Source organism: Mesoplodon mirus (genome assembly GCF_964341445.2).
Source record: "Mesoplodon mirus genome assembly, chromosome: 6".
NCBI lineage: Eukaryota > Metazoa > Chordata > Mammalia > Artiodactyla > Ziphiidae > Mesoplodon > Mesoplodon mirus.
Window position 1 is genome coordinate 47,612,712 of NC_138982.1, and position 14,676 is coordinate 47,627,387.

General features: G+C 42.5%; 1 protein-coding gene and 1 pseudogene across 2 annotated transcripts in view; both read left to right on the plus strand.

The window, feature by feature from the left end:
- Positions 1-5,282, plus strand: part of MCCC1 (methylcrotonyl-CoA carboxylase subunit 1) — a 71,197-nt gene extending 65,915 nt beyond the window's left edge. The window contains exons 16-19 of the mRNA XM_082625839.1: positions 26-163; positions 1,462-1,569; positions 3,870-3,941; positions 4,729-5,282. Of these exons, the coding sequence (XP_082481965.1) occupies positions 26-163; positions 1,462-1,569; positions 3,870-3,941; positions 4,729-4,857 (447 nt within the window). The 3' untranslated portion in view covers positions 4,858-5,282. The remainder of the gene's footprint in view (positions 1-25; positions 164-1,461; positions 1,570-3,869; positions 3,942-4,728) is intronic.
- Positions 5,283-12,049: 6,767 nt separating this feature from the next.
- On the plus strand, positions 12,050-13,349 carry LOC309806611 (actin-related protein 3-like; annotated as a pseudogene). Its single transcript has one exon. The product of its transcript is annotated as an actin-related protein 3-like (transcript).
- Positions 13,350-14,676: the final 1,327 nt, after the last annotated feature.

The window sequence follows — 14,676 nt, forward strand, 5'->3', positions numbered from 1 at the left end:
GGATCTTATTTTTCTGTTTTTTCAGATTGAAGATGAAACTTTCCATGTCCTTGGTGATCTTTGCAGTGAGGGAGACTGCACTTACCTGAAATCTTCTGTTAATGGAGTTGCTAGTAAAACTAAGCTGATTATCCTGGAAAACACTATTTACCTATTTTCCATGGTAGTGTCTTTTCTTTATAATAACACTGTTGTGGAGTTTAGGAGAAAATTGCTTGACCAGAGGTATTCCACTGAGATAGTAGAAAGATCCTGCTTCCTTCTCTCACCGCTGTGACCTTTGCTCTGTCTCCCTTTCAGTCTCTTTCTTTGTCACATTTCCACCTTCTGTATTTCTCCATTCATCCCTTTTGTTCTCACAGATTCTCACTGACAGACACATATCCATTTCTTCCTTTAATTCTCAAACACCCTTACCCCCTTCTTGTCAGAGTGAATCTCCCTGCTTAGGGGGCAGTGTACTCTCAGGGATTTGAGGCCTGAAAACTTCCCCCAATCACCATCCTCCTAGCACTGGGAATCCTGGGGACTTGGGAGGGTGACCATTGCGGGAGGAGTCTGTGGACCGGATACTCCTTATGGGGGAGGTGGGTGGGGTTAGTGGTGGTCTCGTGGCAGTCAAAGGATGGTTGGGGTAGGCTTGGCATGGATTTGGTTAGGAGCTTGTTAGGAGACCTTGGTGTTCTGCATGGGCGAAGAAAGGGAATGGATTATCAAATATACTGTGGCCTCTTCAGAGTCTTCTCACATTTGGGAACCATCTTCCAGACCACAGTCCTTTGTGATGAGATGCCTTTAGTATTCCAGTAATTAAACTACATATTTGGAGTCAAGGTTGATCTCATTTTACCAGTCATTTCTTGCCATAGTCAATGTGCTAGAACAATATGATGGCAGAGGCCATAGAGTGGAGTGGTGAAGAGCATGAGTTCTGGAGTATGAAGCTACTTGAGTTCAAATCCTGGCCCTACCAGCATCTGCTCGACCTTGAGCAAGTTAAACTCTCTAGGCTTCAGTTCTCCCATCTATGAACAGAAATAAATAAATAACAGTACCCAACTCATAAGGTTGTTGGGACCATCAATGACATTATATATTCATATAGTTGTTAAGAAGAGTTCCTGGCGTAGACTAAGCACCTTATAGTGGGGTTGCTACTAAAAATGGCTTCCAGACAGTGGCTGTCTTTTACCAACAGTTATATACTTTAATTCTTTTAATCCCCTGTGAGTTATGTATGCCATTACTTCTTTACAGTGGGAAACCAAGACTGAGGGGTTTCGTAATTTGCTCAAGGTACAAAGCTAAATTAGAACCCTGGTATTAAAGATGACTGATAGTTAACAAATAGTTTGAAAATAATCATCACCTCAGGTCTATTAGTAAAACTACAGTGATCTTAATTTCATTTCTGATTTATGTTATAAATATATATCCCATAAATATCATTTCTATTTATAGGATGGAAGTATCCAGATTGGCATTCCAGTCCCCAGATACTTGTCTTCAGTGAGCTCAGAAGGAACCCAAGGAGGTGCCATAGCTCCTATGACTGGAACTGTTGAAAAGGTAATGATGTGAACGTATGTAGAATGATGTACAATAAGTCCTAATAAATGTCTTTGTTGAACTTTGTTGTATATATTCTTTTTCCCCCTCTCTAAATCTTGCTCATAGGAAAACATGCATTTCAAGAAAACAAGAGGATCTATTATAGGTTCAAGTTCTATATTACAGTGAAAATACCATTTACCTAATTTTTTTTTTTTTTAATGGCTATGTCGTGTCTTTGTTGCTGCACGCAGGCTTTCTCTAGTTGCAGCGAGCAGGGGCTACTGTTTGTTGCGGTGCGTGGGCTTCTCATTGCAGTGGCTTCTCTTGTTACAGAGCACAGGCTCTAGACACGTGGGCTTCAGTAGTTGCAGCACAAGGGCTCAGTAGTTGCGGCATGCGGGCCCTAGAGCGTGCGGGCTTCACTAGATGATGCCCGCGGGCTTGGTAGTTGTGACTCCCGGGCTGTAGAGCGCAGGCTCAGTAGTTGTGGCGCACAGGCTTAGTTGCTCCGCGGCAAGTGGGATCTTCCCGGACCAGGGATCTAACCGTGTCCCCTGCATTGGCAGGCGGATTCTTAACCACTGCGCCACAAGGGAAGTCTCCATTTACCTAATTTATGGTAAAGACTCTTCTTTGAAGTGGGAATTTCCATCAAAGTACAGATAATCAAGGTTGTCTTTATATGATTAAAATGACACATTCACCAAGCATTATCCAAAATTTGAAAGGTATTGGTGAAGAACAATGTGGTTTGGTGTTGAATGCCACATATATTCAGAGTTGAGATCCATACTGATGTTCAACTGTATGTTCTTGGTACCCATAAATAAAAGAAGAAAACAACTATTTAAATAGTGTGAGGGATTTCACCCACCATTCCTGTCTGGAAATGTTTGTCCCAGAAGGGCAATAGACTTGAGGGACTTGGACCTGCCTTTTGCTCATTCAGTCTCAGTTCCCACAGGCCTCTTGTAATATGGGCATCCCTACTCAGGGTGTACTTTTAAACATGCACTTTTTTCCCCCATAACTGACCTAAACCCAGATCATTGATTTCATTGAATGCTACTAAAGTTATCACCCAGCATTGGGTGATTGTGGGGCTCTCAGACATGTTTCTCATTTTTCACAGTTTTGACTGTACACATTGACTTCAGAACCTAACTCTACTGTGTGATGTTTCTGAAAACTACTTGATAACCATGTTAACCAAGAAGACAGTAAAACCATATGGGATATATGTGTTCATTTATACTTGAAAAAAGGAAAACAGAGATATTTTTCTGTGTTGCCAGTAAGTTTAATTCTTTCACACGAAGATTGTCTATGCATTTACTACACAAGGTCCTAAAAACTCGAAACACTATCCTAAATAACCTAAAAACTAGAAAACTGGGCAAGACCCTCCACCCTGCCTGTCGTGAAAACATTTAAGTGTAGTACAGGCATACAGCAGAGAGATTGCAGGTTTGGTTCCAGACTACCACAGTACAGCAAGTCACATGAATTTCTTGGTTTCCCAGTGCATACAGAAGTTATGTTTATACTACACTGTAGCCTGTTAAGTGTGCAATAGCAGTATGTCTTTAAAAAAATGGACATACCTTGATTAAAAAATACTTAGATATATGTATAACCGAATCACTTTGCTGTACGCCTGAAACTAACACAACATTGTAATCAACTATACTCCAATATAAAATAAAAATTAAAAACAAAACTGTATTGCTAAGAAATGCTAACCATCATCAGAACCCTCAGTGAGTCATAATCTTTTTACTGGTAAAGGGCTTGAAATTTTGCAAGAATTACCAAAATGTGACACAGAGGCACAAAGTGAGCAAATGCTGTTGGAAAAATGGCGCCCATAGACTTGCTTGATGAAGAGTTGCCACAAACCTTCAATTTCTTAAAAAGAAAAAAAAAGAGCAATATCTGTGAGGCACAATAAAAGTGAAGAGCAATAAAACGAGGTGTGCCTGTAGTCAGTCCTTCCCCATTGGTGATATGTCTTGTCTGTATATTCATGAAAACACAAAAGGATCTTGAAATACATTAAGTGTATTCATCTGATTCAAGGAAAACTCAATGGGTTGGGGGGCAGGGATGGGTAGCTTAGGAGTGCCCCCCACTGACAACAGTGCCCGCAATGCCAGACTGATCTATGGGTCTCTGATTTGTGCCAGTATGTTTGTCTTTGGCGGACAAGACAACCACATAGACACATACTTCTGCTGTGTACATTTATATACCAACTCTGTGGACCACAAAGAACCTCTGTGTTTAAATATTAACCTGTCACTCTGACTCTCTAGGTGTTTGTGAAAGCTGGAGACGAAGTAAAAGCTGGAGATTCTTTGATGGTTATGATCGCCATGAAGATGGAGGTAAGTGAAATCACGTGTTCACTTGCCAAATAAACTTTGGGAGCTATCAGTCCCAATCATTCTTTTGTCTTATTTTGTAAATTAAGACCATTTTAAATATTAAGAACCATGGATTGATGAAGCATTAACTGTAGGAAACAAAACCAAACCATCCTTCTCTTACATTTTCATTTTAATTTTGTGAGATCGTACCTGTCATTTGTGATTCTGAAATTATCAATAGCTTAGATTCAGGCAGTGACCCAACAGAATATTAGCTACTGGTATTTTCTAAGGCCATAACTAGGATGCCAAATATCAGTATCAAAGTGAAAACCTCAGTCAAGTTAAATTAGCTGTTTAGATTTTTAGATGGTTAGAAATTGTAGGCCATTGGTTCTGAGCCCTGGTCACAAATTGCACTGGGGAAGCTTTTTGCAAAAGTACCTCCCAGACCAGTTGAACTGGGATTTCCTGTAGGGGAGCCCAAGGATCAGTAGTTTTTAAAAGCTTCCCAGGTGAGTGTCTACTGTGAAGCTTGAGCTGAGAATTACTCGCTAATTCAGAGCTTCCCAATTACTGACCAGGTGCATCAAGGTAGTGATTCCTCTCAATCCCCAAGCGCACCATAAAACTGTTATTATTTTCTCTGTGTGCTGTGATATGAGAAAGGTCAGGAAGCACTGATACATGACAAAACATCAAAATAATTGGCTTCATTTTTCACTTTTCGTGTTTCTTGACTTGGTGTGTGCTCAACCCTCATTAGCGTCACAGCCATTGTTTGTCATGCCTTTTGTCTTTGCAGCATACCATAAAGGCTCCAAAGGATGGCACTATCAAGAAAGTGTTCTACAAAGAAGGTTCTCAGGCCAACAGACACGCTCCTTTAGTCGAGTTTGAGGAGGAAGAATCTGACAAAAGGGAAGCAGAATAAACTCCATTAAATAAGCAGCCAATTAAGCAGCCTCTTAAGTGTAGTATCTCTACACCAAAATGGGAAAGTGCCTTCCTGCTTTTCTAGGGGTCTGATGACCAGCACTTTTACTAAATGATTGTATGATTGCGCTTAAAACCGTTTCGTATTTAAGAATCATGTACTCGGGTCACAAATATAATAAATTATCTCAAAATATTTCATACTAATAAAATTAAATTATACTTTTTTATTGGGAGACAATATAGTTTGTTTCTGCCTCAAATTTTATACAGTGTAGTGTTTTTAGGAAGGTGAGCAGCAACTTGATCAAAGGAGAACAACTGAAAGAGAAAAGGTCATTTAACTAAATGAATTATTTCCTAGTCACAGTCATGACGAAAATGGACAGTAATGTATTTCTGAGACAGATGCCATAGCACTAAACCTAAGAGTTTTTTTGCCAAAGAGTAACTTCTTAGGTAGTTTAAACACATGGATGCTATTTTTTTCTTGTTTTTGTGATTGGAAAATTTCTGTCTAGACTGCCTCTGTCTTTATTGTACTTTCTAAGCTTGTATAAATATATATACACACACTTATGCTTTTGTGTATATGTATTTTATACACCTACATATTATATATTTAAATTGTATGCTAGAACATATTTTTTCTAGAAATGCACTTTCAGTCCCCTGCATTTTCAGGTATCCACTGAAGTGTTAAATATTTGTTGAACTGAGTTCTTACTGCACACATGAGATTATGTTAAATGTTGTAGGGAATACAAAGAAATTTTAAAATACGGTCTCTGTACTTTTAAGATACTGATGATTTAATTGGGAAAATAAGACATAATCATGTCGAAAGTTATGTGGGAAAACAATCAGATCCACAATTAAGCAATTGCATTGTCCAAAGAGTGGTGAGAAAGGTACCAAATACTAAATTTGGAAACGCTGAGTTCTCAAGTAAATCTGATCACACAGCTTAGTTAGAATGTCTATTTTTCCAACAAGGCATCATGAAACCTAGCACACTAAGACGTGGATGGGGATGAAGGCTGATGGCATATGACTGGGGCAGGACATGTCTTCTAGGAGCTGGGGGGAAGAGAGTCCTGTGGGCAGGTGTGCTCAGGGTAGGTTTCATTAGGAAGGAGAACCCAAGGGCAGTAGCAGGGGTGCAGGGGGGTTGCAGACTAGAAAGGAAGGAGCTGTTGAAAATGAGTAAGTTGTGTTCTATATCTGGGAACAGATCTGCCAGTTTGGAGTGGGAGGTGCTTGGGGGTTAGGGAGGGACAATAAGAGAAAAGGTGGGAAATTTAGGTTGGGACCAGATTTTAACTGGCATGGAATGGCAGGTTTGGATTTATCTTGCAAGTTGTGGTTACACTGACTTATTTTTCAACAGGGAAAGCAGTGATTTTGAAAAAAAATTATCTGGCTGTTAGTGCCCCTTTAAAAACAACTTTGACATTATTTCACAAGGTTGAACATTTGTATACCCTATGACTTAACGTCCCAGTTCAGAAATGCACAAATGCACTTGTGCACCAAGAATGTTGATAGCCACATTACCCATAATAGCAAAGCACTGGAAACAGTCCAGAGTTGGCTGGCAGGAGGAGTAAATAACTGGTATGGTGCACGGTGGAATACTATGTAACAGCAAACTAAACAGGAGCATCAATGTGGATGACTCTTGGATTCATAGTAGTGAAATAGCATGTACCAGGAGATATACACAGTATGGTACTATCTTTACAGTCTTCCAAAATCAGCAAAATCAGTTATATTCATATATGTAAAATAAAGCCATATTCTTTCTTTTTTTTGATTGAGGTATGGTTGATTTACAATATGGTGTCAGTTTCAGGTGTACAGCAAAGTGATTCACTTATATATCCTTTTTCAGATTCTTTTCCATTATAGGTTATTACAAGATATTGAATAGAGTCCCCTATGCTATACAGTAATCCCTTGTTGCTATTTTATGCATAGTAGTTTGTATCTGTTAATCCCATACTCCTAATTTACCCCTACCCCCTCCCTCTCCCCTTTAATAAAACTACAGTCTTTACAAAGTAGAATAAACAATTTAAAATTAAAGACAGTGATTAGCTGCAGGTATTAAGCAACGGGTTGACATGCGTGAAGCATGTACAGGTAGATGCAAGTTACTGTTAATGTTCTAGTTGTGGGGCTGAGTGGTTGGTTATATTTATTATGCAATTATGTTACAAAACTAACATGTTACATATGATTCGAATAATGTTTTAGAAAATTTCGTCTGGCGGTAACTTGCAAGTTGAATGGAGAAGACTAGAGGCTTGAAAACCAGTTAGGAAGAGGTGCTTACAGATAGATATTTGGGCATGAGGTAGTAAAGGAAGAGGCCATCTACACCAGTGCTTTTTTTTTCCTTTTTGGCCACGCCACGAGGCCCTGGGCAATGAAAGCACGGAGTCCTAACCACTGGACCGCCAGGGAATTCCCTAAACCAATGTGATGTTGTAGCAGCACAGCCTTCTGTCCTGCCCAAACTAAACTCCCTCTGCTGACAAGAGGAAAAGCAAAGGTGCTCTGGTGGAAATTTGGGGTTGCTGTGTGCCCCCTTTCGTATCCTTCAGGGGAACAAGATAGTTACTCTCTATTTCATTGTTAAGGGGCTATGTAGATCACAGGTAATAATGTGTAGAGAAGGAATTTGAAGCCAGCCATCCCAGTTACCCACATATTGGCGAAATTCTTTGAGATCATCGCTGTGGTACTGTGTGAGCAGAGTTCCTTTGCACATGACTGCATCTGTTTCTTCTAAAACATTCAGGGCATTTGCTGTATAGCAGGGCCTCTGGAAATAAAGATGGTAAGAAGTGGTTTTTGCCCTTGCCTCAATTAAAGGGAAAGAGGATCCAGCTGTATAGAATAAAGTACTGTAATTGACGGTAAGTAGTATAATATGCTTGGGCACCAGGTGCCACGGAGGGGCTCAAATGAGTGGAGTAATAAATTCTACTTTGGGTCAGGAAGCTGAGGGAGCGCAGTGACATTTGAACTGGGCTTTGGAAGAGAGCCATTTGCCAGAGGGAGAAAGAAGGTAAGACCAGGCCATTGCAGGGAGAGGGACTAGCGGGGCTAATAATAACAGTGAGGTGTGAAAATGCACACTGTTCGGGACACAGAGGGATCCAGCAGAGGCTGGACCACGGGGTGTGGCCGAGCAGGGCTGGGACACGGCTGCCTAGCCGGGGAAGGACTTTATTCTGGGGGACGTGGCTGCCTAGCCGGGGAAGGACTTTATTCTGGAGGCAGTTGGGAGCCCTGCAGATTTGCAAACAGGTTTTTCAAAGTTATTTCTGTCCACAGTCTGGAATACAGATTGGAAAGTGGAGGGAGACTGGAGACAGTGTGTCCAAAAGAGGCACCAAATATGGAAGCCTGGCCTGGGTGGCCCAGGTCCAGAAGACAGGCCTCGGTATACATCTCCTTGACTTAAAAGTAGCTCTTCTTTTGGATAAGATCCATTTATAGGCATGGATCAAAACCTGAGCCATATTGTTGGAAGAAAGTCGTTTGTTACCTTATCTTTGAAAATAGCATTCTGGATACAGTGTGTTTAGGTCTGTAATAACCAAGAAAACAAAATCTAAGAGCCCTGATGGTTGCTTTTTAGTCATTGAGGAAGCCACATAGCATTGTAGACAAAACAGCTTTGGAATTACAATTCTTGCGTGCAGATCTGAGCCTTGCCACTTACTGTGGTGTCTTGGGCACGTCCTTTACTTCCTCTGAGCTCTATCTGAACGAGGGTAGTAGCACTACCTCACAGAGTTGTTGTGGAGATTAAATGAGAAAATGCAGAGGCTGACTTTAGCACTGTGCTTGAAACATCATTTATACTCACCTGATAGTTATTAATTTCTTAACTTCAGTTATTGCTTGAGAGCAATTGAGAAACTGCTCTAAATTAAGCCCAGCTGATCATCCTTGTCAGCCAAATTCCCAGGTCCCATGGGGGTGAAAAATCCTGCCTGGTCATGCATCACCCTGTCCCCTCTCTTCACTCCCTCCCTCAGCTCTAGCCTGCTCCAGGGCCAGCCAGGCACCTGTCCACCACAGGCAGACTGTGGTGCTGCCAGGGGAAGCCTCCATCAGCCCCCCCACCCCCACCCCCCGTCAGCCACAGTCAGCTGCCAGGCTGGCATGTTCCAGAGCCTGCCTGCACATGGGACAGAAGCACTCCCAGCAGCAGCTCGCCTCTTGCACAAAGGCTGGGCCTGGGCTTGCTCCATCTTCCACATCAGTTGTCATGCATGTGTGTAGCTGGTACTTGGAGGGGAGACCTTGGTATCTGGCTGAAGCCTGTTCGAGTGGGCATTACCGTTCCGCTGGGCAGCATTGTAGGGAAGTCTCTTACTTAGCTCAACTATCTCTTTTTTTTCTTCTGTGACTGGCTTCTCTTGCACATGTACCATTCTTAACTCTCCAGTAGTTCTCTTAGGAATATTGGACGTTGGAATGTGCGTCTGTGTTCTGCCTACACATGGCACTTCTGCTGTTGTCGTTAAAATATTTACAGTGTTGATAGTAATACTTTGCACTTCTGTTGCACCTTTCATCAGAGGATCTCAAAAAGCACTCCTAGATATTCACACTAAGCTTCAAAATACCCAGGAAGAGGAAAATGTGATTTTAAACTGTGTGGTGAGAGGGGAGGAGATGGATGTCCCCAAATGCTTTGCTCCAAGCCCAGAGCAGGGAGTCTTGGGTCATTAGTCTCTTCCTGCTAATGACACACTGCTCCCTGAGGGCTGGCCCCAGGGAGTTGCAGCCGTGGGGTTAGCAGTTCTTCTCCACCAGACTCTGAGTATAGGGCGTCCGAGGAAGCCCCGCCCGGGCTCTCTCCAAGTCTCCAGCTGGGTAGGAGAAGTCTTGCCTACCCACCCCCACTCCCTGTGAGTAACCCTGGGGACACCATTTCTTCTGGACCAGGGGGTGCCTGGGCCACTAGCAGATCATAGCCCTGATACCAGTGATGACCCTGTCACCCTGACATTTGTCTCCCATCTGCTGGATCCTAGGAATCAGAATGTCTTTGTGCCTCTAACTGGCTCAGTCTTCCGCAGTGAGCTGCGCTCCCCTTAAACCTCCAAGCACAGCCTGGATGTAACTCCCTCCCTCCTAAGATGGCTAACATTCTCTGTTCATACCACCGCTGGTTAGTATTTTGCTAAACGCTTTGATGAGATCTGAAATAACTCTCATTCCAAATACACCACTCCCACCCCAGAAAAAGATTTTTAAAAAACGCTAACAACAACAAAGAAAGGTAACCTGTTACTTCTCTGTGTTCCCAGTTATTCTTACTCCTTTCTCATTACCACCTAGATTATAAAATCACATGGTTGGGCTTCCCTGGTGGCGCAGTGGTTGAGAGTCTGCCTGCCATGCGGAGTATACGGGTTCGTCCCCCGGTCCGTCCCCCGGTCCGGGAAGATCCCACATGCCGCGGAGCGGCTGGGCCTGTGAGTCATGGCCGCTGAGCCTGCGCGTCCGGAGCCTGTGCTCCGCAACGGGAGAGGCCACAACAGTGAGAGGCCCGTATACCGCAAAAAAAAAAAAAAAAAAGCACATGGTTTTCTCCATTCCTGAAAGCAGGCTTCATGTTAATTAAAATGCAGACCGGCACCCGCCTAAGTTTGTTCCCGTTACCCATCTGGCCCGTTACCCATCTGGCCCCATGCGGAGCTTTGCTTTTTGAAGTGCCCGTCTAAACAGACTCATCCTCAATTGCCCTCGACCTTCCCTGCTCCTCTCCCAGGCCTGACCCATCACACACCTTAACGCTGGAGTCAGTCCACCCTAATACAACACATCAAATAATTATTGAAGAGCTCTTACACACAAGATAAACCATAGATCTTTATTTAGTTCCTTAGCCACATAAATATTATTAGTCTCTTCTCAAATAAGTATTAACTTAATTTTGGAATAGGTAATATATTCCCGTGGTTCAAAATCCAAAAATGTACATTAAAAGATACACAGTGAAAATCTCCCTCCCACCCACATAGCCCCCTCACCTCTGCCAGTAGTTAACCACTTTTTTTTTTTTTTTGGCCGCACTGCACGGCTTGCGGGACTTTACCCGCGCCCTCGGCAGTGAAAGCGTGGAGTTCTAACCATTGGACCACCAGGGAATTCCCTATTTGACCACTATTGTTTGTTGTGTATCTTTCTGTTACCCAAAAACTGAGCTCGCCTCGGTGGGCCGAAAGACACAACTAAGCCAAAGATTGGGAGAAGGAAGGGTTTATTACTCGCAGCAGGTAAGAACACCGGGATCTTTCCCAAAGCCATGTCTCCCCAAACAGCAAAACTGGGGACCTTTTAAGCTAAGGGTATGTGCATATTCATAAAGGGACTTGGGTGGTTAATGCATATTCATGAAGGGGCTGGAGCGGAGGAGAATTCAGTGTAGAAGTGGAGCAAAGGTTGGCAGAGTCCAAGCTTTAGTTGATTGAAGTCACGTGGGTCAGAAAAGGTCAACATCATCATTCCCCAAATTCTGACCAGTCTAGGATTTTAGCTTGTAGTTAACACCTGTGTGGGGATCTGAGTTCCTGCAAACAACTCAAAGATTTGTATCAGATTGTTAGGTATATCCCTTGAAGAGCACTCTGTTGACTCTTGTTTCTTGACTGCTTTTCCTTTGTTTCTCCCTTCTACAGTAAAAGTCAAGCTCTGCACTTTGCTTTTTTATTTAATAATGTGTGTTAGAGATCCTTCCATAACAATATATAGGGAGTTTCCTTATTCTGTTTCACAGCTGCATGGTATTCCATTTGTTCCACCAAATGGATATAATTTATTCAATCAGACCCTTATTGGTAGATATCTGGACTGTTTTTAACATTTTGGTATTATAAAAAAAATGCTGCAGTGAATAACTTGACAATACCTTATTTTGCACATACTCAGTTATATCTGTTAGGATAAATTCATAGAAGTGAATTGCTGGGTCAAAGACCAATTATAAAGTATTGAAAAATTAAGCTAAGCCGCTGACCGAGCCTGCTGCTCTCTCACTACTTCTTTGGCTTCCCGGCTCCCCCCAACCCCCGATGGAGAGGGCGGCCCAGCTGTAGATGGTCAGATAGCTTCTACCTCTCGCCGCCCACCCCTGGCCCCAACCAGCACAGAGCAGTAGGTGAAGAGGAAGATGGTGGGACGGCTGCCGGCCTGTGTGGGGGACTGTGGCATGGGGTATACAAAACTAAGATATGCTGGAAATACGGAACCACAGTTTATCATCCTTCCTGTATTGCTATTAAGGAGTCAGCAAAAGTGGGTGATCAAACTCAAAGGAGGATGATGAAAGGTGTTGATGACCTAGACTTCTTCAATGATGATGAAGCAATAGAAAAATCTACATATGCAACAAAGTGGCCAATCCACCATGGTATAGTTGAAGACTGGCACTTCATGGAAAGGTTTATATTTAAGGGCGAAACCTGAAGACCATTATTTTCTTTTGACTGAACCTCCACTGAATACTTCAGAAAACAGGGAATATACTGCTGAAATAATGTTTGAGTCCTTCAATGTTCCAGGCTTGGACATTGCTGTACAGGCTGTTCTTGCCTTAACTGCATCCTGGACTGCCAGACAAGTAGGAGAACGGATGTTGACCGGTACAGTAATAGAGAGTGGAGATGGTGTCACTTGTGTCATCCCTGTGGCTGAAGGGTATGTGATTGGCAGCTGTATTAAGCACATTCCAATTGCAGGACGAGATATAACATATTTTATTCAGCAATTGCTGAGAGACCGAGAAGTAGGAATTCCTCCACAGCAATCCTTGGAAACTGCTAAGGCAGTAAAGGAGCGCTATAGTTATGTCTGCCCAGATTAACAAGTATGATACAGATGGATCAAAGTGGATTAAACAGTATATTGGAGTCAATGCTATCTCAAAGAAAGAATTTTCCATTGATGTTGGATATGAGAGATTCTTGGGACCTGAAATTTTTTTTCATCCAGAGTTTGCTAATCCAGACTTTACTCAGCCTATCTCAGAAGTTGTAGATGAAGTAATTCAGAATTGTCCTATTGATGTCAGACATCCTCTCTACAAGAATATTGTCCTCCCTGGAGGTTCAACCATGTTCAGGGTCTTCAGATGTCGCTTGCAAAGAGATTTGAAAAGAACTATAGATGCCAGGCTGAAATTAAGTGAGAATTGAGTGGTGGTAGATTGAAGGCAAAACCTACTGATGTATAAGTCATTACATACCACATGCAGCGATATGCAGTTTGGTTTGGAGGATCCATGCTGGCTTCCACACCTGAGTTCTACCAAGTATGCCACACCAAAAAGGATTATGAAGAAATTGGACCTAGCATTTGTTGTCACAATCCAGTGTTTGGAGTCATGTTATAAAATTGGCTTCATAGTTATTGGGGTTAGGGAGGTGGGGAAGAAATAATCTTATTACCTGTTTTGTCTGGATGGCTGGTTTTTTTTTTTTTTTCTTTTTGCGGTAGGCGGGCCTCTCACTGTTGTGGCCTCTCCCGTTGCGGAGCACAGGCTCCGGACGCGCAGGCCCAGCGGCCATGGCTCACGGGCCCAGCCGCTCCGCGGCATATGGGATCCTCCCAGACCGGGGCACGAACCCGCATCCCCTGCATCGGCAGGCGGACTCTCAACCACTGCGCCACCAGGGAGGCCCTGGATGGCTGGTTTTGAGGTTGTAAACCTGACATGAAATAATAAGACCAAACATAATTATACAGAATATTTTAATAAGTATATCAACATGCAAATGTAGAGAAGAGCCAAAATGATTAAGTGATTTTCTTTAGATTGAATATTTGAATCTTATGTGTAACAAAAAGAAGTGCGTTTTAGTTCTTTCTGTTCCCTGGTATTTTGTATATTATTGAATTATCCAAGATTTGATGGGATTTATCAGTAGGTAGATAGCTCTATAATGCTTGAATTGTACACTCTGAAGTGTGCAATGCAAGAGCTTGTTTATATTTCATACTTTTTATACTTTGAGGAAAAAAAGTCAAAGAAAAACTAGTATTTGAGGGAAAAAAAAGTGACCAAGTAAAGGATAAATACAAAAAATAGCCTATGAGACTTGGCTTACACACACAATCATGGGATTCCAGTTATTATGAAGTGCTTCCATACCCTGTGCCCCCAATGGTTTTCTTTGCAAGGGCTTTTGGAACTAAGAAGCTAGTATCTTGGATTAACTGATGCCTGCTAGTGCTTCCTGATTCCTCGCATTCTGTTTCTCACTTTAAAGGAACAGTAAAGACAAGACTGTTGGACCAGTATTGCAGTTCTGCTGTGTCATTTCTTATTAAAAAATGAATAGTTTGATTACCCAAATTGGTATATTTAAAGCCTAACACCATTCTAATAAAGGCACAAATTTCTTTTTTTATTAATTAATTAATTTATTTATTTATTTTTGGCTGAGTTGGGTCTTCGTTGCTGCGCACGGGCTCTCTCTAGTTGCGGCGAGTGGGGGCTACTCTTCGTTGCGGTGTGCGGGCTTATTGTGATGGCTTCTCTTGTTGCGGAGCACTGACTCTAGGCATGAGGACTTCAGTAGTTGTGGTTCACGGGCTCTAGAGCTCAGGCTCAGTAGTTGTGGCTCGTGGGCTTAGTTGCTCTGCAGCATGTGGGATCTTCGCGGACGAGGGCTCGAACCCATGTCCCCTGCATTGGCAGGCGGATTCTTAACCACTACGCCGTCAGGGAAGCCCATGAATTTCTTTTCAATACTTGTTTCAAGCTCTTTAATCTCTTTATAAGTTA